This window comes from Pteronotus mesoamericanus, unplaced genomic scaffold (assembly GCF_021234165.1).
Source record: "Pteronotus mesoamericanus isolate MK-2021 breed Mesoamerican mustached bat unplaced genomic scaffold, CSHL_Meso_final contig_64, whole genome shotgun sequence".
Classification (NCBI taxonomy): domain Eukaryota; kingdom Metazoa; phylum Chordata; class Mammalia; order Chiroptera; family Mormoopidae; genus Pteronotus; species Pteronotus mesoamericanus.
In genome coordinates, this window is record NW_026555224.1 from 4,480,407 (window position 1) to 4,507,556 (window position 27,150).

A 27,150-nucleotide genomic window follows, 5' to 3' on the forward strand; every position below is an offset into this window, starting at 1 on the left:
GTGCCAAATGAACACATTGTTTTCAAAGCTTTCAGGATTTAAAAATCTCAAATATGGGATTATAGAACAGTATTTCATTATATGCCTAATTTTTTTTATACAACCTTATGACAAACTTCTAAATTTAGCCTAGTCCCATTCCTGTGAAATAAGGAGTTCAGTGTGCTTATTATGTAACAGAAGAAAATATCTAATGTGTGCATTGACTGCTGAATGGATAAACAGAATGTGGTATATCTATCTAGTCAATGGAATATTTTGGCAATAAAAAGGAATGCTACAACTTGGATGAACCTTGAAAGTATGCCCCGTAAAAGAAGCCAGACACAAAAGGCCAGATATTTTATGATTCTAACAAAATGTCCAGAATAGGTATATACACAAAGACAAAAAGTACGTTAGTGGTTTCCAAGAATGAAGCAGGGGTGGAATAGGAAGTTACTGCTAACAGGGACTGGTTTTCTTTCTGATATGGTGGAAATATTCTGGAATTAGATAATGGTGATGGTTACACAACATCGTGAAGATACTAAACACCACTGAGCTTGGGCATTTTAAAATGGTGAATTTTAGATGATGAAAATGTAAGCTCAATTTTTTTCCATTGGAGAATATTTTATTATTTTTAAAATAAATTTTATTGATTATGCTATTACAGTCATCCCAATTTTCCCACTGTTGCTCCTCTCCACCTGGTACCCCCCATTCCCTCCAGCAATCCTCCACTTAGTTCATGTTCATGGGTCACGCATATACTGCACTTTGCCATGTATAATGCACACCCACATTTTTGGCCCAAACTTTCAGGGAAAAAAATCTTTCGTTTTTTAATTCAATTATTTATATTTAGATATTTGGTTTTTGTATATAAAGGAATTTTAGCATTTATTTTTGAACATATGGATATTGTTATTGCTTTCTAGAGTAACACTTTTAATGCATCAGCATAAGTAAAAGATTTAAAAACATTTATATAGATATGGAATTAGCACTACCCATGTATAATGCGCATCCTTACTTTTCCCTCAAAAATTTATACAAAAAAAGTGTGCATTATACATGGGAAAATATAGTAAATTCTTTAGATACTCCATTTCCTGTACTGTTCTTAACACCCCTTTGTCTATTCTGTACCTACCAATTTGTACTTCTTAATCCCTGCACCTTTTTCCTCCATTCTTCTCTTTCCCCCTCCTGACCCTCCAAATGATCCCCATACCTATTATTCTGTTCCTGTTCTGCTTTTTTACATTCAGTTGTTGATAGTTGTGAATTTATTGCCATTTTAATGATCAGTTCTGATCGTCCTCTTTTTCTTAAATAAGTCCTTTCAACATGTCATGTAATAATGTCTTGGTGATGATGAACTCCTTTAGCTTTACCTTGTCTGGGAAGCTCTTTATTCTTCAATTCTAAATGACAGTTTTGCAGGACTGAGTAATCTAGATTATAGGCCCTTGTTTTTCATGACTCTGAAAACTTCTTGCCAGCCTCTTCTTACCTGCAAAGTTTCTTTTGAGAAATCAGCTTATAGTCTTATGGCAACTCCTCTGTAGGTAACTATCTGTTTTTCTCTTGCTGCTTTTGAGATTCTCTCCTTATCTTTAATCTTGGCTAATGTAATTATGATGTGCCTTGGTGTGTGCTTCTTTGGGACTCTTAAGCTTCCTGGATCTCCTGGAAGTCTATTTCCTTCACCAGAGTGGGAAAGTTCTCCTTCATTATTTTTTCAAATAAGTTTTCAGTTTCTCGCTCTTCCTCATCTCCTTCTGGCACTCCTATGATTCACATGTTGGATCATCTAAAGTTGTCCTGGAGGTTCCTAAGCCTCTCCTCATTTTTCTGAATTCCTGTTTCTTTATTCTGTTCTGGTGGAATGTTTCTCTATTCCTTCTGCTCCAAATCAGTGATTTGAGTCCCGGTTTCCTTCCCTTTACTATTGGTTCCCTGTATATTTTTCTTTGTTTCACTTTGCATAGCCTTTGCCTTTTCCTCCATTTTGCAACCATACTCCGCCAATGCAGTGAGCATCCAGATTACCAGTGCTTTAAACTATGCACCTGATAGGTTGACTATCTGTTCACTGCTTAGTTCTATTTTGGGAGTTTTGATTTGTTCTTTCATTTGGGCTGGGGTTTTTTTGTTTGTTTGTTTGTTTGTTTGTTTGTTTGTTTGTTTTTTGTCTCAGTGCTCCTGTTATGTTGGAAGGGGCAGAGCCTTAGGTATTCGCCAGGGCAGGGCAACCAAGGTTGCTGTGTTGTGACGCTGTATGTGGGTCCAAGGGGAACAATGGCGCTTGCTCAGCTCTTTGATGGCTTTTAGTCATTTCCCCCACTACCCACAAGCAAATTGGGCCATTTTAGAGCTGATTCCCAGGTGGGTGGGTTTGTATATATTCTAAGACCCTGTGGGTCTCTCCAGTGGACTCTTCTATGAGGCTGGGAGTTTCTTCTGCTGCCACAACCCCCACAGGTTTTTACCTCCAGAGGTTCTGAGGCTTTCTTTTCCCACACTGGAGCCCTGGAATGCGCGTCTGTCTTGCTCCCCAGCTGTTCCTCCAGTTTATCTGCATGCAACTGTGGGACTGCCCGGTTTGCCATACACCACCTTGCCTGCCTGGTCCTCCAGCCGCCACCTTGCCATGCATCCTCTCTGCGCTGGCTGCCTGTCTCCGTCCCTCCTAGTGGCCTGGATGAATGTTTCTTCTTTAACTCCTTGGCTGTTGGACTTCCATACAGTTCAATTTTCTGGCAGTTCTGGTTATTTCTTTTTAAAAAATTTGTTGTCCTTCTTTTGGTTGTGCGAGGAGGCAAAGTGTATCTACCTAAGCCTCCATCTTTGTTGGAAGTCCTGACTGGGGTTTTTTGTTTGTTTGTTTGTTGTTGTTGTTGTTTTTTGCTGAAGTACCCAGTGAGTTCCTGGAGCATCCTAATACCCAGCATTTTGAACTCTGCATCTGATGGATTGCCTATCTCCATTTTATTTAGTTATTTTTTTTGGAGTTTTGATCCTTTGGGCCATATTTCTTTGTTTCCTCATTTTGGCAGCCTCCCTGTGTTTGTTTCCAGGTATTAGGTAGCGCTGCTTTGACTCCCTGTCTTAGCAGCATGGCCTACTGCAGAAGAGCACACTGGTAAGCTGGAAGGGGTGGAGCCTTAGGTAATTGCCTGGGTGGGACAACCTGTGTGAACCAGATTGATAGAGCCTCCTATATGGTGTCCCTGCTCTGTGGCTCTGTGTAGGGGAGGGCTCAGAATGGGGACAGTGCCACTGCCTGGCCTCTGGAGTTTTGTCCGGGTGGAAGTTTTCCCCCAGCACTTTATGCCAGACTCAATTTCTCCTTGTATGCCACTGGTGCCCTTCCAGCTGCTGCCACTGTGCTAGAGCCCAAAGGGAGTCAGTCTGCGTAAGTCTTAAGTCCATTGGGGGCCCTTTAAGAGGACACTCCTGAGAATCCTGCAGTTTCTTCCACAGCCCCAACCCTCAGTGGTTTTTACAGCCAGAAGTTTAGTTATCTTCCTGGCACTGGAACCCTGAGCTGGGTGGTCTGTGGTGGGGCTAAGGTCTCTCGCTCCCAAGGTATCACTCTTGATTTTTATCCCCACAAGTGGGTGTGGGACCGCCTGTTCCACATCCCCATGCCTCTCTGTGTCTCTGTCCCTCCTACACATCTGGATGAATGTGACTTCTTTAATTCCTTAGTAGTCAGGTTTCTAAGCAGCTCAATTTTATAAGCATTCTGGGTAACAGTTGTTTTGTAGTCTAGTTGTAATTTTTGCTGTGGTTGTGCAAGGAGGCAAGCTGTGTTTAGTTATGCTTCTATCTTGACTGGAAGTCCTCAATGTTTCTAATTGTAAAAACAAATCCCAAACACCCAAAACCCAAGCTCCTAATATATAACTATTAGAATAAAGATGTTCATCTGCACAATAGCTCCATGAATCCCCCTACTAAGCCAGCACCATATGGGTATCCTGCCTGGCAAAAGAGAGGGTCCATATGAATCTTTCTCCTACTAGTATCTCTTGCCATAATTCCCAGTGGGTCAGGAACTACATCCCTCCCTGTCCATCCCTGTCCCACAACAGGGGTAGGTCTGCTGGGCCCTACCTGATTTCTGTGGGTCCTTCTCCAGCCCGAAGCCGCCCTCGGACAGCATCTCAGCCTCCCTGGCCAGCAGCATGTAACGGGGCTCGTCTTGCATCCCATCATATTCACCGCCTTCATCACAGTCCGTTGTGTCCAGGGCAGTGTTGTACCAGTGCAGAGCTTCTGGCCAGTCTTGGGACCTTGGCAAGAGAAAAAGAGGAAAGAGGGAGGTTAGCATGACAACTGGGCAGGAGGGAGAAGGCCCATCAGGAGGAGGAACAAGTCAGAATCCCAGGGGGCCACCATCTATGAATCATGACCCATGGCACCTGATGCCACCGCATCTAAGGGTCATTGTTTTTACACTGTATACTTTTACATTTACTGATGTAGCAGTCTTTAGCTTTTCCTAATAAAATTAGTATATTACAACAATTTTCCAATGGTGGAAGCAGAGCATTTTGAGGAAGAAAGGCATTTTTCCAGTTTGAACAAGATAGCACCCTGTGGGCCATCATTAGCAGTAGCTGGTATCCCAGCCAATCTTCCCTATGACTTAGGTAAGAGAGGAGGTGGGGGGGGCCCTTTGCCAAGGCTTCCAGAACCAGCTGAGGGAACAGCAGTCTTGTGCCCCATCTTACCCTAGTCCCATGCAGTCAGCTCTGGCTGCCTCGAGCACAATGCAGGGCTTCCCTGGGAAGAGCTGGCTCCCTCTCCAGCTCTGCCCCTCTAGACTCTCCCCTTTTTCCTGATGCAGCATGTGAAAGGCCAAACCACCAAGGGCACACACAGGTTCCAACTAAATATAAACACACAATACAGAGCAAAACAGGGCAGTAGCTCTTTCTCTTTGGGTGTACTGACTATACCAGGAATGTAGGTATTCATAGTACATCAGGAAAGAGCAGAGAGAGACACAGATAAGAATGTGAATGGGTCGCATGGAATGTTCCAGGAAAAACAGCTACAATGACTTGCTGTCTTCTCCTCCAAGGCCTACCTGACCCAGCTTGGCCCCCAGCCTTAGCTCCTGCTAGGCTGTCTGTTCCCAGACATGCCAGCCTCTGTCTACTCCTTGGCCTTTGCTGCTTCTACTCTGTCTGCTGGAAATGTTCTTTCCCCCTTTTTCCAAACCTGGCTCCTCATCCCTCCAATCTCAGCTCATATGTCACGTCTTCAGAGAAGATGTCCCCAAACACCTGATTTCTTACAATTGCCTCAATCTGTAATTCTCCTGTTTTCTTATTCACTGTTGATTACAGTTCCCCCAAAGAAAATGAAAGCCCCAGGAAGGCAGGGACCAATGAAGGGTAAACACATGGCTAGCTGTGATGGCCTTGAGGAGCTAACCTTGACTCCACTTTATTTTATAGAAAAGAGAAAATCTTTTGAAAGTTATTGGTGACACACCTAACAAGCTAAGATTTTAACATTTGTCTGGAAGGCCCCAAACTAGATTATCTTTCATTTTCATCTCTTTTACCTCTGACCATTTCTGGTCTTGAAGGGCAAAGCAGAACTGCTCTGCAACTATTAAATGGGAAAGGGGGAGGGGCCTAGTCTCTCCTACCCACTCCCAACCCCAGCTGACTCCACAACCAGTAATTAGGGTGCCCGCATCTGCTTTGGAATTTCCAATGACTTTTCCTTGCCCTACTAGGTGGTAATTTCTGAGAAGGTGGAAACCCCTTACATGCAAGTTTGGGCCTACACGGGGCCCTGCCTTACCCAGAGTGGCCCTTAATTAACAATCCCTGGATGGAAGAGGCTGGAGATGCTTGGAATGAGGAAGAATAAAAAAATGACTATAGTAGAAGCTATTGGAAAAAAAAAAAAAAACAACTTTGATAGACCTGGCTGGTGTGGCTCAGTGAATTGAGCACCAGCCTGTGAACCAAAAGGCTGCAGGTTTGATTTCCAGTCAGGGCACATGCCTGGGTGGCGGGCTGGTTCCTCAGTTGGAGGTGTGCAAGAGGAAACAAATCGATATATTTCTCGCACATTGATGTTTCTCTCCCTCTCTTTCTCCCTTCTTTCCCCTCTAAGAAGTAAATAAAATCTTTTTAAAAACTTTAATATATTTAACTATGTAAGTATTAAAAAAATTGATGTATCCCCTAACCCAGTAAACAACTGTCACTGAGTGGAACATGTGCCATCCCCTGTTCCCCCACATCTGTGGTAGTTACCTTAAAAAAAAATTTTTAAGGCAACTCATAAGCCAAATAGTTCTTAGCATTAATATATTAAAATTCTTACAAGTCAACAACAAATAAACTATTATGTCAAAGAAAAAGGAGACAAAGGACATGAAAACACACAGAGCAAAGATTTCTAGGTGCCTAGCTCCAGCAACCTGTGCCCACGCTGTGCTTCCCCACTGTGCTCCATGGGCACCATCTACGCTGGCATTTGATCTCACACAATCATTTTGTGTCTTTGTTATTTACCTCCCCTCCATGCCAGTATAAGTCTGAGTCCATTATGAAGCTGGCCATGTAGATAGTCCACTGGAGGAGAGGCGAGAAGACCTAGGTTTTAACTTTGTCACTTATTACCTATTTGGCCATGGGGGCAAGTCCCTTTACTTCTCAGAACTAGTTTACTCATCCATAAAATGGGGGCCAAACATCCCTGCCATGTCTATCCAAAGACATGTGTTGGTTCATTCATTCAACAACTACTGAGACAGGCCCTATGTGAAGCTCTGGACTACAGACACGCAGCAGACCCAATTCTTGTTCTCAGTGAAAGAGCGGTCCAAATAAAAGGGAGTGGTACAGTAGGCATCTGATACATTTTTACATGACATATATAGGCAGGATGCCACATATCCATATGTTTTAGACCCTGAGAGCTTGATATGACAGAGCCACTACCATGACTTTCCTTCTTAACCCAGTGAGAGGAAGATGAGACCCTAATCCTAACAAGAGAACTGCCAGACTGTTCCAACCCTGGAGATTTAGATGATAAGTGTGCTCACCCCGCTCTCTTCTAGAAAGCCATAGTTGACTGAGGACAGCGGCGGGTAGCTGAGGTCTAAGGGGAACCAAAGAGCGTTAGCAACGGGTCAATTCCCCCAGTCAATTCCCCTAAATGTCCTCTGCTCAGCCTGGACTTCTGAAACATCCCACTGACCAAACCAAGGAGATGAGATGTGGTTTGGTCATCCTTCCTTCCTTCCTTCCTTCCGCTGCAGAAACCAGACCTGGCATCTCAGCCTGTGTGATAACTGAAAAAGAGTTAGCACCTGCACAGTCATTGCCTTCGGGTGTCTCAAAGCCACTCTGGAAAACTCATACCAGGCCTGAGCTCACCCCTGGAGCTTGCTTCCTTCCCTCTCCTCCCTCTTGGAAGTGAAAAATAACAAAAATAAAAGTAGGAAGAGTACATTCTAATCACCCATTGTCCTAACATCTAGGAACACTCTGTACCTGATGCTGCAAGGAGGCTGCCATGTATCTTGTGTCTCATGTGCCAGACACAGTAAGAATTACAAGCATCATTTAACCCTCACACAACAATCCTAGGGGTGCAGGTTCTATTATTCCCTTTTACACAAGGAAGAAACTGAGGCCATGGAAGTAAAAATAACTTTCTCATGGTCACTGGACTGGACTCGGTGGGGAGCCGAGCCTGAAACCCAAGCCGGTGCTGATATTGGAGGGGGAAGCTCCCACCTGCAGCCCAGGCTCCCACCAGCTCCACCTGATTGGAGGCCACAGTACCTGTCTGGGCTGAGGTTCTGGCCGGTGTCAAAAGCTCGTGCCACCCGGATCATGGACTGTCTGTCGCCAGCTTCAGCTGCCTTCAGTAAGTAATCAAATCCTTTGGTTTTATTTTCTTCCGTGTCCTGTCAATACCAACCAGAGAGGGAAAAAGAAAAGGGAATGAGGTTGGAGGGGCTGCTAAGTCTCACTGATCAATCTTCTCCCCATTCCTTGAGTTTTTTGGAGAACTCTGGGCTGGGACTGCTATAGAATTGCACATCATGCAATGAGCTCCTTGGGTTCCCATCAGGAGGGAGAAATGGAAGCTTAGCTCTGTCCTGCTCATTGTCCTCTGTCTGCTCTAATTCTTCCAAAGAGACACATTATCTCCTGCCTCCAACAGGGCTTTCTACCTCCACTCTTCAGAAAAAATTTTACGAGCTTTATTGATATATAATTCACATACCATACAATTCACCACCTTGCAAGTGTACAATTCAATAGATTTTCAGTGTATATTCACACAATGTGCAGCCATCACCATAATAATTTCAAATAACCAAAACACCATACCCCTTAACTATCACCTCCAAACTGTCCCATCCTACACAACCCTAGGCAACCATTCATCTACTATCTATTTCTAAAGACTTACCCATTGTGGACATTTAAGATAAATGTAATCATACACTGTGTGGTTGGCTTCTTTCACTCAATATCAAGTTTTCAACGTTCATTTATGTTGTAGTGTCGGTTATGTATGTATCGGTGCTTCATTCTTTCTATGGCCAAATAACATCTCATTATGTGGCTATACTACATTTCCTTTATCCACTCACCAGTCATCAGTTGATGGACATTTTGTGTTTTCCACTTTTTTGGTTATTTTGAGTAATGTTGCTGTGCAAATTTATGTACAGGTTTTTTTGTGGGGATGTACGCTTTTAGTCTCTTGGGTATACACAATGGAGTGGAACTGCTTGGTCACATCTAAGTTCTGGGGAGCTGTCCAGCTGTTTTTCATAGTGGCTGCATTCCCACTAGCTTCCTTTCTGCTCCCCCAAGACCTATTCCATAGCAGCAGGCAGAGAGATGCCTTTGAAGCCCAAGTCAGGTCACATTTCTTTATCAAAGCTGCTCTAAGACTTCCTATCTTACATAGAGACAAATCCAAAGCCCTCATATCAGCCTATGAGGTCCTTTTCAACCTTCAAGAAGTGTGGTAAGGCACTGCCAGCTGTCCCCCATATCCATTCACACCCACCATGCTTCACTGGCACATGGCTGATGAGCGAGACTGCATTTCCCAACCTCCCCTGACCCTGGAGCCTGTGTCCTAATACAAAAGCTCTGTCCAATCACTAGTGATCACCTTCCCTGTCAAATTTTCTCCTCAGCAGTTTAGAATGATACTTGGCACAGGGAGTCCTCTGTAAAGATTAGTTATTTTAATTCTGCTGGACATTTTCACTTGTTAATATTATCTGTACTATACCCTTCCCTGCCTGAAAAGCTTGCTGTCATGAATATGGAGCTAGGATGGTGCCCAGAGTACAGAAGATGGTCAACAAACATGTGAAGGATGCATTTCTTCGCAAGACAACAGAAAAGGCCCCCAAAATGGGGGCACCGGGGAAAGTAGGAGACAAGCTTTCAAGAGCACAGCAGCCTCTCAGGACACAATGCCACTGTTTTCCTTGCGAAGCCATAGGCCTGCTTGAACACAGTTCACTTCCTGCCTGCCTGCCCTGCCCTAACCACAACGTTCTATCCAACCACTCTCCAGCTAGGTGAAGTTGCTACAGTCTGTATGCAACAGCAAGGCCTGTGGGATGCCTGCAGATGAGGAAACTGGAATTGCTTCCAATCCCCTTACAAAGTAGGTTCTAGGCTGCACTGGCCTATGCAGTCTGAGATCACAAGGAGATCTACCAGGGGTCTCAGAGAGAGGGCATATCTGCTGGCCCTGACGCCACCACTCATCCTGGGCACAGCTTTCCTTCATTCAGGCCTCAAAGCCTCTGAGTGTCCTCACTGGGCTGAGCTCTGTGGCAGGTGCAGTGGCCTGCTGGAACCAGCTCTACAGGTCAGGAGAGCTGACTGAAATTTCTAGGAATTCTGCAAGCTATTATTCAAAATGAAATTGTGGAAACTTTAAATTACAGGAATAGCAACAATTACTCAAAGCTCACCACTTCCTAAATATTTTATTCGGTGTCACTTATTACCTAATGCTCTTGAGATTATTTCTATCTACTGCAGGGCTTCTCAGCCTTGGTACCAGTGACATTTTAAATGAGGTTATTCTGTGCTGTGGGACAGTCCTGTGCCTTGCGGGATGTTAGCAGCCTCCCTGGTCTCTACCCACTAGATGTCAGTTGCACTCCCAGAGTTGTGACAACCAAAAAATATCTCCAGATATTTCTAAGTGTTCCCTGGAGAAAGAGAGGGCAAAATGACTGGCTGAGAACCACTGGTCTTTCGAACCTGTATGGTTGACATACTATATAACAGTGTCTCCTGCACATTTCTTCCCAATTCCATGTTCAGTGATGTCATATCGGTACTGTGAAGTTGGCCACAGCAGAAGCGTTTACACCGCAGAAAGCAGAAAATCCTACAGATCAAGATGTGATTGTCTTGGTTGAAAAAGAGATGAAAAAATATTCATAATGCAGATTAACTTAAAAGTGTGTCATGTCTGTAGCCATTATACTGTGACTAGCACAGGAAACTGAAGAAACTTTTTTAGTATTATCAGGAATGAAGTCCCTCGTATCAGCAGCAAATAAATGAAGTTCCAGTTCTGACAGAGGTCTTCCTTATTTCACATTCATCTTACTAAAGTAAATGAAAGTATTTACAATTACCAATATTTATGTCAAAACGTCTTACCTCCATCAATAGCAATCATAAGTGGGTAACAGATATAAAGACCCACAATAAGTAGTGAAAGCAATCTATGAGAATCAACTGCCTATATGGAATTTACAATGAAGAGTATATTTATTATTGTTTGTAAATTGTATGCTCCATAGTCTTTTTTAAAGTTGGCTTTATTCAGGTGACACTGGTTAATAAAATTATGTAAGTTTCAGGTGTACAGTTCTACAATACATCATCTATATATTATATTGTGTTTGCCACCCCAAGGGCTCCACATTCTTTATATCAGTAAAATTTATAATAAATTTGGTATACATGTATGTGCATACATTTCCTCCCTACCCTTGAGAGCCAACTGGTAAACACTTACTGGCACACCACTGGATGAATAAGCAATACTCATTACTGCTCTCAGGGAGCAAGGAGATAGGAGAGAGACAAGTCATCAGTCTGTCAAAAGGGTCCTCCAAAAACCAAGCCTATCCCTCACCATCTTAAATGGGAAACAAAATGGCTGTGGGTTTTCTCTTGCCCACATGCCAAATAATCTAAATGGCTGAATCATGTGATTCAGTTATGACTCACATGCTGACTTAGAAGAAAAAACAGGGAAACAGGGTGAAAATATTCTGTGCTGGTGTAAGGAAACTCTGTTAAACAGTGTCCCTCCCAATTCATGTTCACCCAGAACTTCAAATTGGGACCTGATTTGGAAGTAGATATTTACAGATGTCAAGATGTTAATAGTTAAGATGAGGTCATCCTAGAGTAGTGAGGGTCCTAAATCCCATATGACTGGTGCCTTTATAAGAGGGGAAGAGACAGGAGATGGAAATGGATAGAAGGCCATGTGAAGGCAGAAACAGAGATTGGAGAGAGGAATCTACTGGGTTAGCCAAAAGTTTGTTTTCTTTCTGTAAGATTGCTTTAGTAGTGCTTAGCTGCCTTTAACTTCATTCAAGACAATTTTTTTAGATTGTATTGTGACAGCTGTCATATCAGCATGCATTTTTAAAAAACATCAAAATTAGTGAGTTTTTGTGTAGCCATTTTAATATTAAAGACGGAAGAATATTAGCAACATTTTCAGCATAATAGTAAAGACTGTGCTTTACTATTTCGAGAAAGGTACAACGCTACTGACATGTGAAAACAGATTTGTGCAGTGTATGGAGAAGGTGCTCCACAGTTGGGTAGACCAGTTGAAGTTGATAGTGATCAAGTTGAGACATTAATTGTGAATAATCAATGTTATATCACGCAGGAGATAGCTGAACTACTCAAAATATCCAAATCAGTAAAGTTATTGGTGAAAATGAAAAATGTGTCTTTTATTTTACAGAAAAATAATACAGACTTTTTGGCCGACCTAATATAAGCCAAGGGACAATGCAGTTGTCAGCACACCCTGGAAGCTAGAAGAGAGAAGGAGGGAGCATGGCACTGCAGACACCTTAGTTTTGGATTTCTAATCTCCAGAACTGTGAGAGGATAAATTTCTTTTGCTTTAAGTCACCCAGTTTGTGGTCATTTGTTAAGGAAGCCCTAGGAAAATAGACTGTGGAATTCTATACAACAAACTAAACTTTTAAGGAAAAAGAAATTTTAATCACATAAATGTGTTCCTTATTCAAAAGTTAAATAAAGGACTTTGGAGTGTCTTCGCACCTTCTTTTTGTCTGAGACCTCCTACCCACTGGGCCATGTCCAGGCCCACCGAGGAGTGCTGGTGCCCGGGGCCCAGGCTGAGCCCAGCCTTGCCCAGCTACCTGTCCATTCACGACCCTGGCCCATGTGATAGCAAGGACGGGAACAGATACACTGGGGCCACATGCTTGGCAAAGGCCTCTCAATTTCTCCAAGGGAAAGATCATACTTCATAGGGCCAGCCAAAACCTGTGGACTCAGTCCTTTCCTCACTGTGCCCATGGACCAGGGATTTCCCCACACATCTACATCCTGCTGTTTCAGGCCCAAATTCAGCCTCATCTCCTGCATCATCCTCTTACGCCCTGTGCTCTCGCTGTACTGATCGCACTGATCATCTCCCATCCTCAGATCTGTCATCCTGTCACCTCTGGGACTGAGCACATGTTGTTCCTTCTACCTGACCTGTTCTCCTCTCACACTACCATTCAGCCTATAGGTCTAACTTAGATATCACTTTATTCATTCGTTTCACCAACAAATATTGAGCACCTACTCTGTGCTGGGCTCTGTTCTAGCCCCTAAGGATATCACTGAAACTAGCTATGAGGAAGCAAGCATTGACCCCTAGAAATCCCAGGTAGGGCCCTCCCTCATTCATTTCCACCTGCCTCTTCTGCTTCTCTCATCACACCTGTCGTCATTGCCTGGAAATGGGACTGTTGCCTTCCACTCATTCCTCAAGGGCAAAGACCAATTCTACCAGTTTCAACCCACTTAGGAGTGCCTGGCCCTTGACTGGTGATCAGGGTCTGTGGCATGCATAAACTCCCCAGGACAGGGGGAATGGTGGGCTAATGAAGGCCCCCCAGCTGGGTGCCAGGCTCCTCTCACCTTCAGAGAGACATCACCCAGGATGTGGTGGGGCAGCTGCGAGTACATGAGTCCCAGGCCCACGATGGCCTCCAGCTCGCCCAGGTCAGCTGCACGCTCCAAGTGGAAGACGGCTGACTCGCGGTCCCAGTCTTCATCCTTCTCACAGAAACGCCCACCCTCATGGTAGCGCACCATGGCCAGATGGACCTGCCATATAGACTTGGGTGTTGGCTGGGTGGCCTGGGAGACCAATGTTGCACTTAAGGGCCCCCACCCAGCCTGCAGGAGGAAGCAATGAGTGGAGGAGGTGAGAGCTGGGTTAGTGCAGAAAGGGCTCTGAAACAGGCATTACTGATACCTTCCCCAAAATGGACTTCCCAATTTTCTTTTCAAGGTCCAGAGCATTAAGCCTTTGCATTTCCAGGGCCACAGCCGAAGGCCTTGGCAGGGGGAGGCGGGAGGAGTTGAGGAGATTCCACTTCTCTACACAGACCTGAAGGGAGAAAACCAGGTATGGTGAGTTTCCAGGGCAGAGAAGCCAGGGGCTGGGGATGGTCATCCTGTCACTAGCTGTCAGTGGCTACTACTACACAAGCCTGGTTGGCAGGTGGGCAGTGAACCCTTATGGTGTCAAATTCTATCAGCTCATGGTGCTGAGGGGCAATGCCAGCAAGAGGACACAAAGGCCAGCAGAAGGGACCACAGCAATTCAAAGAAGTGTTTCCCTCATTTATCAATCTGGGTATGGTAGGGGAGGCCAGACCCTAAGCTACCCATCGGCCAGCTCTTCACACAAGGCACCAGACGGTCTGACTTTAGGCCTTGCAGGAAGTCCATTTGCTTTCCCCTGGGAATCAACTGGGTGCTTTCAGAAATGTCTCCCAACTAGACACCCCTATTTAAAGATTCTCATAGGACAGGGCCAGGCAGCTGTGTGTGTACCAAACATCCTACAATACACAGGGCAGTCCCCACAGCAAAGGATGGCCCAGCTCAGAATGTTGATGGTGCCATGATTGAGCAACTCTGCCTCATGCCACGCTGAGCCCTTGACTCAACCAAGGAATAACACATGAAACATAATCTGCGTTCTAAGGGAGCAGGAGTCAAGCCTGCTGAGGTGAGCAGGGAAGGCTCCTGGAGGAGGAAGTGCTAGAGGTGCAACTGGGATCCAGTCCAGGAGAGTAGGCAGGCTGCAGGAGATATGACCACAGCAGGAGGAAGGAAATTGCAGGTGGGAAAGACTTGCTTTAGCAAAGGCTGGAAGGTGAGAGGTTCAGGCGTGTCAGATCAACTGGAGAAGAGCACAGTGTTCCTAAGGGCTAGTCTTTCCCACACCTGGGAGTTGGTAATGATCACGTGAGATGCCTGTTGGAAATACTAACTGGAAACCTGGAAAGTTGCTTAAGACCCCCGTTTTCTCATATGTAAAATGGGGATGAGTAACATTAGCCTGTCTCATTGGGTGGTTGTCAGAAGTTAATTAATACTACAAAGCATTTACATGGGCATGACTTTAACACGAGAGCTATGGCTGTTTAATCTCCCCTGCAAGACAGGTGATCCTGACATCCCTAATCCTCCCTGAAGGTCCCTCATCATCCCGCCCTGAGAAAAGGCTCAAAAATTATTTTCCGAGAGGGTTGGCTCCTTTGCGAAATCTTCCTTTTAGAGATGTGAGGCATCTGGGTAGGCTGCAGTGACATGAGGGAAGAGAAACAGAAATAGCCTGGAAAGGCAAGCACAAAGCATGACAAGTGTTCCTCAGGAGCATTACCTGCCCAGAGCTTCCCAGGCTGTCTTCGTCCGACTCGTACCTCCGGTTACTGTTTGAGTGGCCCTGACAGAGACAGAATAGAGTGACCCAAAGAGCAGCTCTTTCTCCCAAAAACTGGTCTGGCCAAGAACTTCCTCCTGGGAAACTGGTCTACCCCTCCCAGAAACCCTCCTCTGAGGCATCTGGCCCAACCCCCACCAGAGGAAGCAGGAACCCTGCCTGCCAAGCAGAGAGGATGCTGGGTAATAGGCAGGTCTGATGTGCTGAGGCAGCCACAGCCCTCTTCTTGCTCTCCCTGTGTGCACAGATGGAACTGACTCAAAGGCACAGGATCCCAGAAAACTGGTCAGAGTCCTTCCTCTAGTCAAAGCTCCCATTGCCTGTCTTTATTTGCAGTAACAAAGCTGAGACCAGAGGACTCTGGCAAAACTGGCCTTGATGCTCAGACTTGGCACAGGGCTAAACCTTTAAATGGCTGTGAGACTACCTTAGGCCACCCTCACCAGGATGCTGTGGGAGGTGCATTGGACACTTGTCCTTGGGGGTCCTCACAGGAATGCCAGATCCTATGCCAGAGCTGGGCCTTCCCACCCATACCAGCAGTATTCTGGCTTATTACCCAGTGTCCTCTCTGCTTAGCCACTTTCAATCTTGTGTCTGAACCACCACCCCCCGCTTACTACACTTACTGGTCCCCATTATCCAGCTTTATCTTCTGCCCTGCACTTATCTTTATCTGAAATTATCTTATTTAGTAATTTACCCGTCACGTTCTCGTGGCCCACTCTCATTTACCCTACCTCTCTATCCTCCTAGACAATGAGGCAACAGAAAACTCTGGTCTTGTTTCCTAGGAGTTCCTTACATGTTCTCGGGGCTCTGGGTCATCCAGCTCACCCCGCTTTTCACTGGGGAATCCACTATCCCCACTGTTCTCAGAATCCTGTGGAGAGAAGATGGCATGAGGGTCTCAGTGGTCCTGGTGTGACATCTGGACATTCCAGCCATGGGCTTTCTCTCCTTTGTCCCATCATCTCATTTAACATTCTTCTCCTTTTGCCCTTGCTGGTTGGTGACAAGGGAGCAGTAGAAAGTAGTGGTGAAGAGCTTGGGCTCTGGAACCAGAGTGCTGGGGCTTAAATCTGAGCTCTGACTTGCCAGCTGTGACCCTGGGCAGTAGCTCACCCTCTCTGAGCTTCAGTTTCCTTAGCTATGGGGATTCATTATAGCACCTACATCAAAGGCTATGAGGATGCAACTGACAGTGGGGATCACAGTAGGTGTTACTGTCAAGTGTGGCTCACCCAATTCACAGGCGGAAAAACAAAAGGCTGGTTTAAGGGAGGTAAACCTTAGCTAGACAAAAACGCAGCATTGGGAACAATATTTACTTCAACTAAGCCCTGTCCCAAAACTGCATAGGTCACCTGGGCTTTTTTTGTTGTTCTAGATCTGAGTTCTGTTCAGAAAGGGAATCTGATATAATTTATAACCTCTAAAACTACAATCATTTGTCTACCAACATTGAGTTCTGGCCATATCTGTATGTCACCTACATCATCATTCAGCTAATACTTTCATTATTTTCCTTCTTTATTCTACCAAGAAGTATTTCAAACATGCAAATTAGATGAGAGATTTACCTCTCACATGCCCCCAACTGGGGACGCAGCCCACAACCCAAGCATGCGCCCTGCCTGGGAATTGAACCAGTCATCTTTCCGTTTGCAGGCCCACACTCAATCCACTGAGCCACACTAGCCAGGGCCATTTTGGATAACTCTTAATACTATGTCTGAGTTACTTCAGACCTTGTATTTTTTTTTTTTTTTTAGATTTTATTTATTTAGCTTTAGAGAGAGGAGAAGGGAGGGAGAGAAACATCCATGTGCAAAATATACATCAACCTGTTGCTTCCTGCGTGCCCCCAACCAGGTGCCTGGACCACAACCCAAGCACATGTCCTGGCTGGGAATCACACCACTACTTTTTGGTCTGCAGGTCTGAACTCAATCTACCGAGCCACATCAGCCAGCACTAGATCTTGTATTTTTTAAATTAAAATATTACTATTAAAATTGAGACCTTTTCTTGTGCATCCTTCCCCTGCTCATTCTCTCCCTCTCTAGATAAAGCCACTTTCATGAATCCATACTTCTCATTTGTAATTTTTTTCTTTCGAAAAGCCATCCCTTTTATTTTACTTACATTTATCTTTTTAAGATTTTATTATTCAAGAGAGAGAGGAAGGGAGGGAGAAAGATATGTGGGAGAAATATGGATCAGCTGCCTCTCAAATGCCCCCAACCACGGACCTGGCTCACAACCAAAGCAAGTGCCTTGACTGGGAATTGAACTGGCAACATTTCTGTTCACAGGCTGGTGCTCAATCCATTGAGCCACACCAGCCAGGGCTACTTATATAAATATCTTTTTAAAAGAAGCTTGGCATCACTAGCTTAAATGTGAAACCTGGGTTACTGCAACCATACACAACAGAATCCCTGGTCCCTGCTTTGGTGGGATCCTCTACCCTGCAAGTCCTGTAAATTTCCCTCCCAGCCTCCCCCAAGGCCTTTACTCTCTGTGTGAGCTGAAAGGCTATTGTTTGATTTTTTTTCAATTTTAAAAATTGAGGTATTATTTATAGACCACCAAACTGAGGTGTTCAGGGAGTGGAACAAAAGGCAGTTTTTGAAAATGGACTATGGGCCATACTCAGAAACTCCAGATAGCCTGATCCTTGCACCCCACTCACTGCATGACCTTGAGCCCCTCATCCCTCCCTCTGGAATCAAGATCAAGCTGAGCAACAGAGAGCTTCACACAAACCCCAGCTCTGGGTCCCTGGGTAAGGCAGCCAACCTCTCCAAACCTTGTTCTTCCCATCTGAGTGAAGGGGAACTACCCACTCTGAGGTGGAGAACAGAGGCAAAGGGCAGCAGTCAGAGGGTGGGTTTGAATCCTGGCTCCATCACTGAGTGACCAGGAGCAAATGGCTCAACCTCTCTGTGCCTCAGTGTCTTCATCTCTAAATCAGGGATAGTAAGAGTCCTGCCTCAACAGTGGTAATTTTGGGGAAAAGGAGCAGGTAGCTGAGGGACAAGGTAAGAGTGAGACATTTCACTGTGCTAATCCTTTGTACCTTTTCCTTTCAACCATAAAATTGGATGACCTATTCTGAAATTTTTAAATTTATTCTTATTCTAGAATAAATCTTATTATAAAAGGAATTTTAAAAAATCTCCCTTATAAGCCCTGGCTGGTGTGGTTCAGTGGATTGAGCACTGGCCTGTGAACCAAAAGGTCACTGGTTTGATTCCAGTCAGGGCACATGCCTGGGTTGCGTGGGCAAGGTCCCCAGCTGGGAGTGTGTAAGAGGCAACCAATGGATGTTTATCTCACACACTGATGTTTCTCTTCCTCTCTGTCTCCCTCCCTACCTCTTTCTGAAAATATATAAATAAAATCTTAGAAAATAAAATAAAATAAATCTACCCTGTAGGCTATTGTGAGGATAAATTGAGAGTATCTATCAAGTCTTCAACATAGCATCTGTCCATAGTAATGCTATTATTTTTTCCTTCCCCTAAAGAACTCTGAAAAGTAGTCGAGTAAACTTGACCTTTGGAAGCATCTGATGGTGTACTTGTGGTCTGGGCAAGTATGATATTTCTGTAAAGTCTGTTTTAAAAATTTCTAAGAATTTAAAGCTTGACACCACGATATATTTGCCTGAATGCAAATATGATGCTTTCAGTTTCTTACCACTGAGCCACCCAGAAGCTTCCAGAACTTGTTCCATTTATCCAACCTCAGAGCATCCCAGCTGATTGTGCTGTCAGTGACACACCTGGGCTGAGTGTAGCCCCCTCTCCCCAACACAGCTGTCCACGTATAGGTGGCCAAACCAACTCAGGGCTGAGCCTGGCAGTTACCAGAAAGTTGCACTGCTGTTGACTTGGAGTCCCTCTTTTCTAACTACCTCCAGGAAGGAGAATGGACCCAGCTCTTTCCAAAAATACTGCTGCCTTGGACAGGAGGCTGAGATTCACTTACATCCCCCAACCCCTTCCCATGCCCCCCTGACAGTGCACGGAGTAGACCTGGGCTGCCCACCTCTGCACCTGCACATTCACCCTCAGTTCCCACTGGGGCCGAGTCCACTCCTACCTGCCCTGCTCCTCCTTCCCTCTCCACTCACCCGGTGGTTGTCCAGATGGTCATGATATTGGGGAGCCATGTTATCGAGGTCACTGAACACAGGCCAGTCTTGGGGGCAGGGAGAAAATAGAGAGAGACAATACGCTGGGTCCACTGCCAGGCAGTTCACAAGACCAACCCACAGCCTAGATAGAGCTGACTGTACCTGTTGCCAAGCTTTTTTTATTTTAAATTTTTAAAGAAAGGTGCAATAAAGGGAGAAGAATGTTGTCAGCACTTGGGATCACAGCTCTTCCTGAGAACTTTCTCCAAGTCTGCCACTTGCCAGCTGTGGGGCCCTGAGCAAGTGGCTTAAGCCCTGTGCCTCTTTGGAGTTGTCATAATGCAAATATGTTTGTGTAACATAGTTTGTAAGCATGTGTGCATGGCCCACAGTGGGCCCTCAAGGGATGCAGTTGTGAAGGAAGAAGGGCCATTTGTACATTTGGGGCCCATTGAGGAGTTACAAGTAGGGAAGCTCCAGATGGCTTCAACACCCACCATTTTCTGCTGATCCCATCATATCAAGCCATATCAAGCCCCCACAGGCCAAGCCTGGCTTATCTTCTGTTTTTAAATAGTTTTTATGAATAGTTTTTACTGTTTTAAATGTTTGGAAAAAAATCAAAAGAACATCTTGTGATATGTGAAAATCATATGAAATTCAAACCTCAATGTCCACAAACGGAGTATTGAAAGGACAGCCACACGTTTGCTTAAGCATTGTCTGTGGGGGCGTTCAGATTGCAAATGCAGAGACCTATGGTCCACAAAGCCTAAAATATTTACTTTGTCCTTTTAAGAACAAGTTTGTCAACTCCTGTTCCAGACTCTTCCCATGGCCTTCCAGTGGAGATGCCTAAAGCTTCTTTAACATTTGACACTGAATCCTCTCCTGCTCCCCCAAAGCACCCCCAGCTGAACAAACAGCTGTACCATCCTTGCAGTTCTCAGGCCAGACCTTGACATCAGCGTTGCCTCCCTCTTTCCTGCACACGCCACATCCACATCATCAGCAAACTGTCACTTCAACTTCAGAAATAACTATTGTTGTTCTCCTTTGACCTAGTCATATGCTGATAATCCACTTCCAAATGTTGAACAACCCTCGGATTCCTGTGAAAACCTTATTTGACTATGACAGATGATTCCCTTAAGATACTACCAATCTTTATTTGTTAATACCTTAGAATTTCTGTATTATATATTTGTAAGTGAGGTTTGAATATGGTTATCTTTTTTGGTGTTTTATCAAGTTTCAGTAGTTTCATAAAACACACTGAAAAATATTTTCTACAATATGGGTTGTTTTTATAGCATCCAGATAACCTGCTGTATCTTGAACACTTATTGAAAGAACTCACCTGTAAAACCCTCTGGGCCATGAATCTGTTTGGTTAGTGTGTCTGATTGTCTAAGATTAAGTGAAAGCCAGTTTAGCTCTGTAGACCTGGTACCTGTCCCCTCCAAGAACAAGGACCAGGGACCAAACAATCACTTACGGAGATGGTCCGGTTTCTGGCTGTGTGGCGTGGCTGAAGATGGGGAGGAAGAGAGAGAGTCGAATGTCGTGTCATTCATGTTCTCGTCTCCAGAGTTCTCTGAAAGGTGGAGGAGCAGGAGTGGCCGGCTCCCAGAGAGGGTCCTTACTCTGGGGCTCCCACACTTTTCTTCTGCCCCCCTCAAGATGGTCTTGGCTGATTGCTGGAGAATTAACAGGGGCATTCATGTCACACAGATACCCTCTGGGAAGTGAGGGGCTCTTCCTGTTGCCTGTTTTTGCCCTGAACTCTGCGGCCCTATGGCTCTTATACATGCCTGTTTAGGGACTGGTGGAAAATCTGAAAGTACTAAGTGAGGATTAATCCAAAAGGGCATCTCAGATAGGAACTGGCCAGCCAACATTCCTCAAAGCACTAACCACATTTCCCAGCCCTGAATGGGGGAACAGATATCACTCCCATATTCAGAATCCCAAGCTGGTTTTTGCTAACATTTTCTTGTAGTGGGGGTGGAGTGGGTACATCCTAGACACAGCGAGGTGCCCAGAGAGCCAGGTCCAATTCTAGTCCAGATATTTGTTGACACACACACAAACACACACACATCACACACACCTTTCCCAATCTCTATGCACCTGGTCTTCTCACTATGGTAAAAAATGGGCCCAAATCAAGCAGACCCCAGTTACTGTATTAATGGTACACTCAGGGAAGCCTTGTGCACTGATTTGAGAGGGATGAGGGGCATGGATGAGATCTTTCCAGTTCTGATGCTCTCCAGTTAAGCATTGCAGGCCTGGGCTTCTGTTGCCCAGTGAAGCATGGTTTGCTAGCCTGGCGGCAGAAGGACACCACCAGTCCCAGCAGGCTCACGCCGGGTACCCACCAGCAGCTTGGTGTTCTGATTCACTGTGTCCTGCTCTCTTGGAGAGAGGTCGAAAGGAGCGAGGCCCATGCTCTTGCAAATCCGGTTGCAGGCGTGGGAGTAAAAGAAGAGGGCCATGCCCCGGACACCTGAGGACAGAGTACTGGTGTAAGGAGCATGGCTCTGCTTTGTGACAGGGGCAGATGTAAACCATGCTGAAGTAGGGGTGTGGGGTTCCAAATGTCCTAGGCTCCCATCACCACAACCTTGGCAAGGCCCATATGCCGACTTGGCCTGTTTTTGCTGGCTTTACAAAGAGCTGGGAGATTTGAGGGAGGGTATGTGCTCTGTATGGATATGGGCTGGCTTTCCCCAGCTACCTAGGTTGCCATCTCCAAAGTCAGTGCCCTTCACAGTGTGGATCTGTGGGTCAGTATAGAGGTCGCCCACACCCTGGATGTCCACCACAATCAGCTGATGACCGGAACGCTCAAATGTGAAGTGGCTGAAGGCCTGTGGGGGACAAGAAAGAAAAGGTAACAAGAGACCAGGCTGTAGGCTATGTGGACATTGGTCAACCACTACTTTGAGAGACTGGGACACCCTAGCTCTGCTCATGGTAGGGGCCTTCTCTGCACAGTGGAGTTGTTTAGAGGAAAAGACAAAGGAAGGAGTCCTGGTTTAATTTGGTAGAAACCTTTGGGTGGCTGACAGAGCTGGCATGGGGTGTCCTTTGGGATGCTCCATGGAGCTTGAGAGCCTCTGGGGGTGAGAACCCCTCCCCAAAGAGACCTTTCTCTCCAGGGGCCTCACCTGTGGCGTCAGGCGCATGTTGTCATCACGAACAAAGCCTGAGTTGGAGTTGTACTTGATATAATTGCCCTCGATGTAGTGCTCCAGGTGGAAGAGGGGCTTGCCTGGCCTCTCCTTCAGCTCCATGACACACATCTGCATGATGTCCACCTGGTAAGGGGGAAGGCAGATCAGGCAGGAGGACAGGCCCTTGCAGCAGCCTCCCCTGACAAAAGGCAGGAGCAGAGGAGTTGAGAGGAGCCAGACCGCCAGAGCTCCATCACTTAGCAGCTCTCCGAGGCAGAGCTGCTGACTGTCCCCAAAATCCACTGTCCTCTCTTCCTCTAAAAATGTAAACCCTTGCTATGGCCTGAATATGTTCCCCTCCCTGAATTCATGTTGTAATCTTAACCCTCAAAGGTGATGGTATTAGGAGCTGGGCCCTGTGGAATGTCATTAGGTCATGAGAGTGAAGCCCTGATGAATGGGATGAGTACTCTTAAAAAAGAGACCCACGGAGCTCCCTTTCCCTTCCACCAGGTGAAGACACAGCCAGAAGGGACTGGAAGAGTGTCCCCAACAGGACGTGACCATGTCAGCACCCTGATCTTCGACTTTCCAACCTCTAAAACCGTAATAAATTTCTGTTGTTTATAAGTTACCCAGTTTGTGGTATTTTGTTATAAACAGTCCAAACAGACTAAGACAACCCAATCCTGAGTTTGAACAAGATGTATAGCCATGCAGTAGGGATGACATTGCTCGGCTTGGCTTGCCTTGCCACTAGGTGTAGCTATGTGACCAAGCCCAGCCAATGAGAAGCCAGCAGCCATGATGATGCAATTCCAGCCTGCCCTCCTCTCCTTTGGTCCCTTCCTGAGGCTGTAAAGTAGACACCTGCCAGTGAGCCAAAACTGAACCATGGGTCCAGGGCAACCCTCAGGGGACAGCAGAACAACAAGACAGAAGGCGCCAGGCCTCTGGGTGACTTAAGGACGCAAGGCACCATCGCATCCTAAGCACCCCCATTACTGAGGGACTGTTAGATAAGAAAGATACTATTTCACATTAGCACATATTTGTAGGTGTGTCTGCAAAGCAACTTAGCTTGTGCCTTACATTAATACTGTGAGTCTGGGCAAGTTATCTTACCTCTCTGTGCCTGTTTCCTCACCTGTGGGATAAGGATCTCAGACTTCACATGAGGGTGAAATCTCCCGGTGCACAAAAGACTCTGTCAATGTTTGCTGATGTCATTATTATCAATTCTAGAGTAATATATACCAAACGGTAAAGGGTGGGGAATTGTGGGGGACTTAGACTTTCCTTGCTGAATTTTGCACGAAGTGTATATTTAATTTTGTACACAGAAGAAAATGTGTAAGTGCTGTGTTGGGTGTAAGTGGGGTAGGAAAGACCTGCGGCTCTAACGTGTGATCTGTTACACAAGGACCTGCCCACAGCACCATTCCCCCTTAAAGCCACTTACAGCAGGCCAGGGTTCCCTAAAGAAATGAGCTCCCAGGGAACTGCTTGGCTATCACTAGATGGGCAGACAAGAGCTGCAGAGGCCGAAGGGGCCCAGAGCTGAGGGCTGAGAACAGCCCTAAACTCAGCCTGTTCCAAAAACCAGCCTGAGAGGCAGTATAGCCAGTTCTCAGAGGATGCTTGCCCAAATGCTGGCTCCTTACCTACAAGGAAGCCTGCGGCTGGCAGGCCACTTGCTTTTCCAGAGGGCTCATTGGGTAACAGGCAGCGACACGGAGGCAGGCACAAGGAGACAGACAGCTCCTCCTCAAAAACCCACATCCTCTCCCTCATCAATTCAACCACATTATCATTTACTGACCACCTAGGCACTAGGGTACAGAGTGAATAAGACAGAGAAATCCCTGCCCTCAGGGGAGAGAGGTTATTCAAATATTAACTACATAAACAAGCTTCCTTCAGATAGTGCTGACTGCTCCAAAAAAAGAAACCAGAACAAATGGAATGACATGACAGAGGGTGACAGTGGTAGAAGGACTACATCATTTAGGATGGTCTGGGTGGTCTCTGAGTAGATGACATTATGAGTTGAGACCTGAATTAAGAGAAGGAGCTCACCATGCAAGCATCGTGGAGACCTGTAATGAGGGCTGAGGACACAGGGCTGAGAACCAGGGCAAAGGTCCTGAGTCAAGGAACAGCCTCAGGGAGGAAGAGAAAGGAGGCCTAGCCAGAGACTGGCTAATTACTCAGGGGGGTCATAAGTCCTTAGAGTGATGACCGTGGCTTTTTAAATTTTTATTTATTGATATGAAAAAGAGAGATCAACTTGTTGTTCCACCTACTTATGCATTCATTGATTGACTCTTGTATGTGCTCTGATCCGGGATCGAACCTATAACCTTGGCGTTTCAGGACAATGTTCTAACCAACTGAGCTACCTTGCCAGGGGTAGACAGTGGCTTCTTGTGTTTGCCTTAAATGCACCTAGTTAAGGGTCCTGCAAACAGCAAGTGCTCAATGAATTCTGCTGGTTGCCTGGAAATGTGGCTCTTCTGAGGCACCCAAGAGAGTGCTTTGTATCTAGTAGGTGCTCACACAGTGGGACTGCTGAGCTATGAATTTAGGCAGGGCAGAGGCCCATTGTGCCATTTCCTCAAATGCCACAGGAAATTCTATTTGGCCTGCAGCCACTGAACACCCTGGGGACAAAAGTGAAGAGGCCAACCAGGCTGGTGTTTGGAAAGTCTGGATTTGAGCCCTGGCTCCATCTCTGCCTGTTAAAGCAGTTCACTTAACCCCTTTGGGTTCTGGTTTCCCCGGGAAAAAATATCCACCCCCTTCTCTTCTCCTTTTTCTTGGAAACCACATTCTCAGCCCCAGAAGGACACGCATTCCTGGCTCTAAAGGTGGGCACATGGCTTAGGGCTACCCCATCTGCATATTCCCTTTCCCTGGCCATTGTGATTGGCTCAGAGATGGGCACCTGTCAGAGCCAATGAAACCCAGTACTGAGACTTTCATTGGAACTTCTGGGAAAACAGGTGTTGTCACTTTGCCACAGTTGCTGAGAAGACAGAAAGAAAGGCTACAGCTGCTAGGAGCCAACACTCCACGGCAAGCCAAAAAGCTGCCTGGCAGTGAAGCCAGCACAGAAGGACACAGAAGCTGGAGATGGAGGAAGATCCCCAACAACCACAGCTTGGTCCTGGATCTAGCCATGCTTGTGGTCAGCACTATTTGTCAGTCCCGCAAAGCAATGTATTTCCTTTTTGGATTAAATTCCCTTTTTGGGTTTCTGTCATTTGCAAACAAAAATCCTGATTATTAGATCCCACTTGTAAATAGGATGCAAACATTCCAACCCACCTTAACCTGAGCCCTCTGTTTTGAGAAATAAATGATCTTTTGCATATATAATACCTGGCCCATTGTGCTTGATAAGTGGGTGGTTGTTATTAGCTACTATAGTTAAGATGGTGAGGAAGAAAAACTGTGACTGGCATCACCATCACCCACCCTTGTCTCCTGACACTGTCCCTGGCTGCCCTGGTGGGGGCAGGTGGCAAAGACAGTGCCACACACCTGTTTGGGGGGCTTGTGCCGATTATACTCCTCTCCCCAGAGCTTGGCCTCCATCTGTAGACGCACATCCTCAAAGTACACGTCCCTGTCCATTGACTCAATGTAGCGCTTTGCCACGTAGTTGGAGGCCCCCTTCCACTGCGGGGTGTGCAGGAAGTTGGACAGCTTCTTCCTGGGAAGAGAAGCAGCACACGGCCCACCTGGGCACTTGGGTTCACCAGGGACCCAGCCCTGAGTCCTCAGGACAAGGACACCTGGCTGAGTTAGGAACAAGCTGCAGGAGGTAGGAGGGGCTTTCCATATTGCACTGCAGGCTTCACAGAGCTGAGCCCGGGACTTAAGGGACACTGGTAAAGGTCTCCTATCCCACACCCCTTGGTCTCCAAGGACCAGAGCGGTGATGAGTAGGATACTATTTGTTCTTCCTGAGCTCATCCCCACTGCCAGGCCCAACATGTGGTCCAAGGGAGACCAGATAGAGAGGAATGTGGGCTACAAGAAGCAGAGGCCACTGACTCCATTCCTAGGCCAGAAATGTCACAATGACCCTGCTCTCAGGAGCCTGAGGGAACCTGGGCAGGGAGCTGGGAAGAGGCTGTCACTTACGTCCTGAAGCACTCCCTCATTGCTCCACGGCCAAAGGGCTGAAAGACACCACAAGGAAGGGGTTATCAGTCCCTTTGCCCCACCCAGAATCAACCCCGTGTCAGTAGGACATTTCCCCCTGGATGGCACTCACCAAATGGACCTCATCTCAATCCTAGTATCTCTGGCCCTCCCTTCTATACCCCAGCACTGAAGCCTGGCAGAACTTCCAAGACTGGAGGTTGCAGGGATAAGAGACCACCCCATTTCCCAACCCCAGCTAAGTGGAAGAACTCCCAGGGGGGTGAAGATGTTTTGGGGGTGATGGGGTAGGGGAGACAGTGCATGTCAAGGGATGTGTTTGCAGCCCTGTCTGTAACAGAACCCAAATGTCCATCAATGGTGTAATAAATTACATTCATTCATTTGGTGAAATACTGCACAACATTGAGAATGAAAATATTACAGTTCTAGCAAAAATATGTACAAAGTTCATAGACAGAATGTTGAGCAAAAGAAGCCATGCTAAAAAGCACAGCTACTATATGACTTCATTTATATGAAATGCAAAAATGGGCAAAGCTGACCTAGGGTGACAATTCAGACTCGTGCTGACCCTCATATGTGAAGAAGTAGTGACTG

At 46.0% G+C, this 27,150-nt stretch overlaps 1 protein-coding gene across 2 annotated transcripts in view; it reads right to left on the reverse strand.

Moving 5' to 3' along the window:
- Positions 1-27,150, reverse strand: part of EEF2K (eukaryotic elongation factor 2 kinase) — a 78,416-nt gene that overhangs the window by 3,729 nt on the left and 47,537 nt on the right. For both annotated transcript variants that reach the window (XM_054580912.1, XM_054580911.1), the window contains 13 exons: positions 26,530-26,567; positions 25,924-26,095; positions 22,372-22,521; positions 21,939-22,071; positions 21,580-21,707; positions 20,694-20,895; positions 19,193-19,260; positions 15,854-15,931; positions 14,989-15,051; positions 13,570-13,704; positions 13,230-13,418; positions 7,821-7,945; positions 4,111-4,289 (listed from right to left, as the gene is read on the reverse strand). In XM_054580912.1, the coding sequence (XP_054436887.1) occupies positions 4,111-4,289; positions 7,821-7,945; positions 13,230-13,418; positions 13,570-13,704; positions 14,989-15,051; positions 15,854-15,931; positions 19,193-19,260; positions 20,694-20,895; positions 21,580-21,707; positions 21,939-22,071; positions 22,372-22,521; positions 25,924-26,095; positions 26,530-26,567 (1,660 nt within the window). The remainder of the gene's footprint in view (positions 1-4,110; positions 4,290-7,820; positions 7,946-13,229; positions 13,419-13,569; positions 13,705-14,988; positions 15,052-15,853; positions 15,932-19,192; positions 19,261-20,693; positions 20,896-21,579; positions 21,708-21,938; positions 22,072-22,371; positions 22,522-25,923; positions 26,096-26,529; positions 26,568-27,150) is intronic.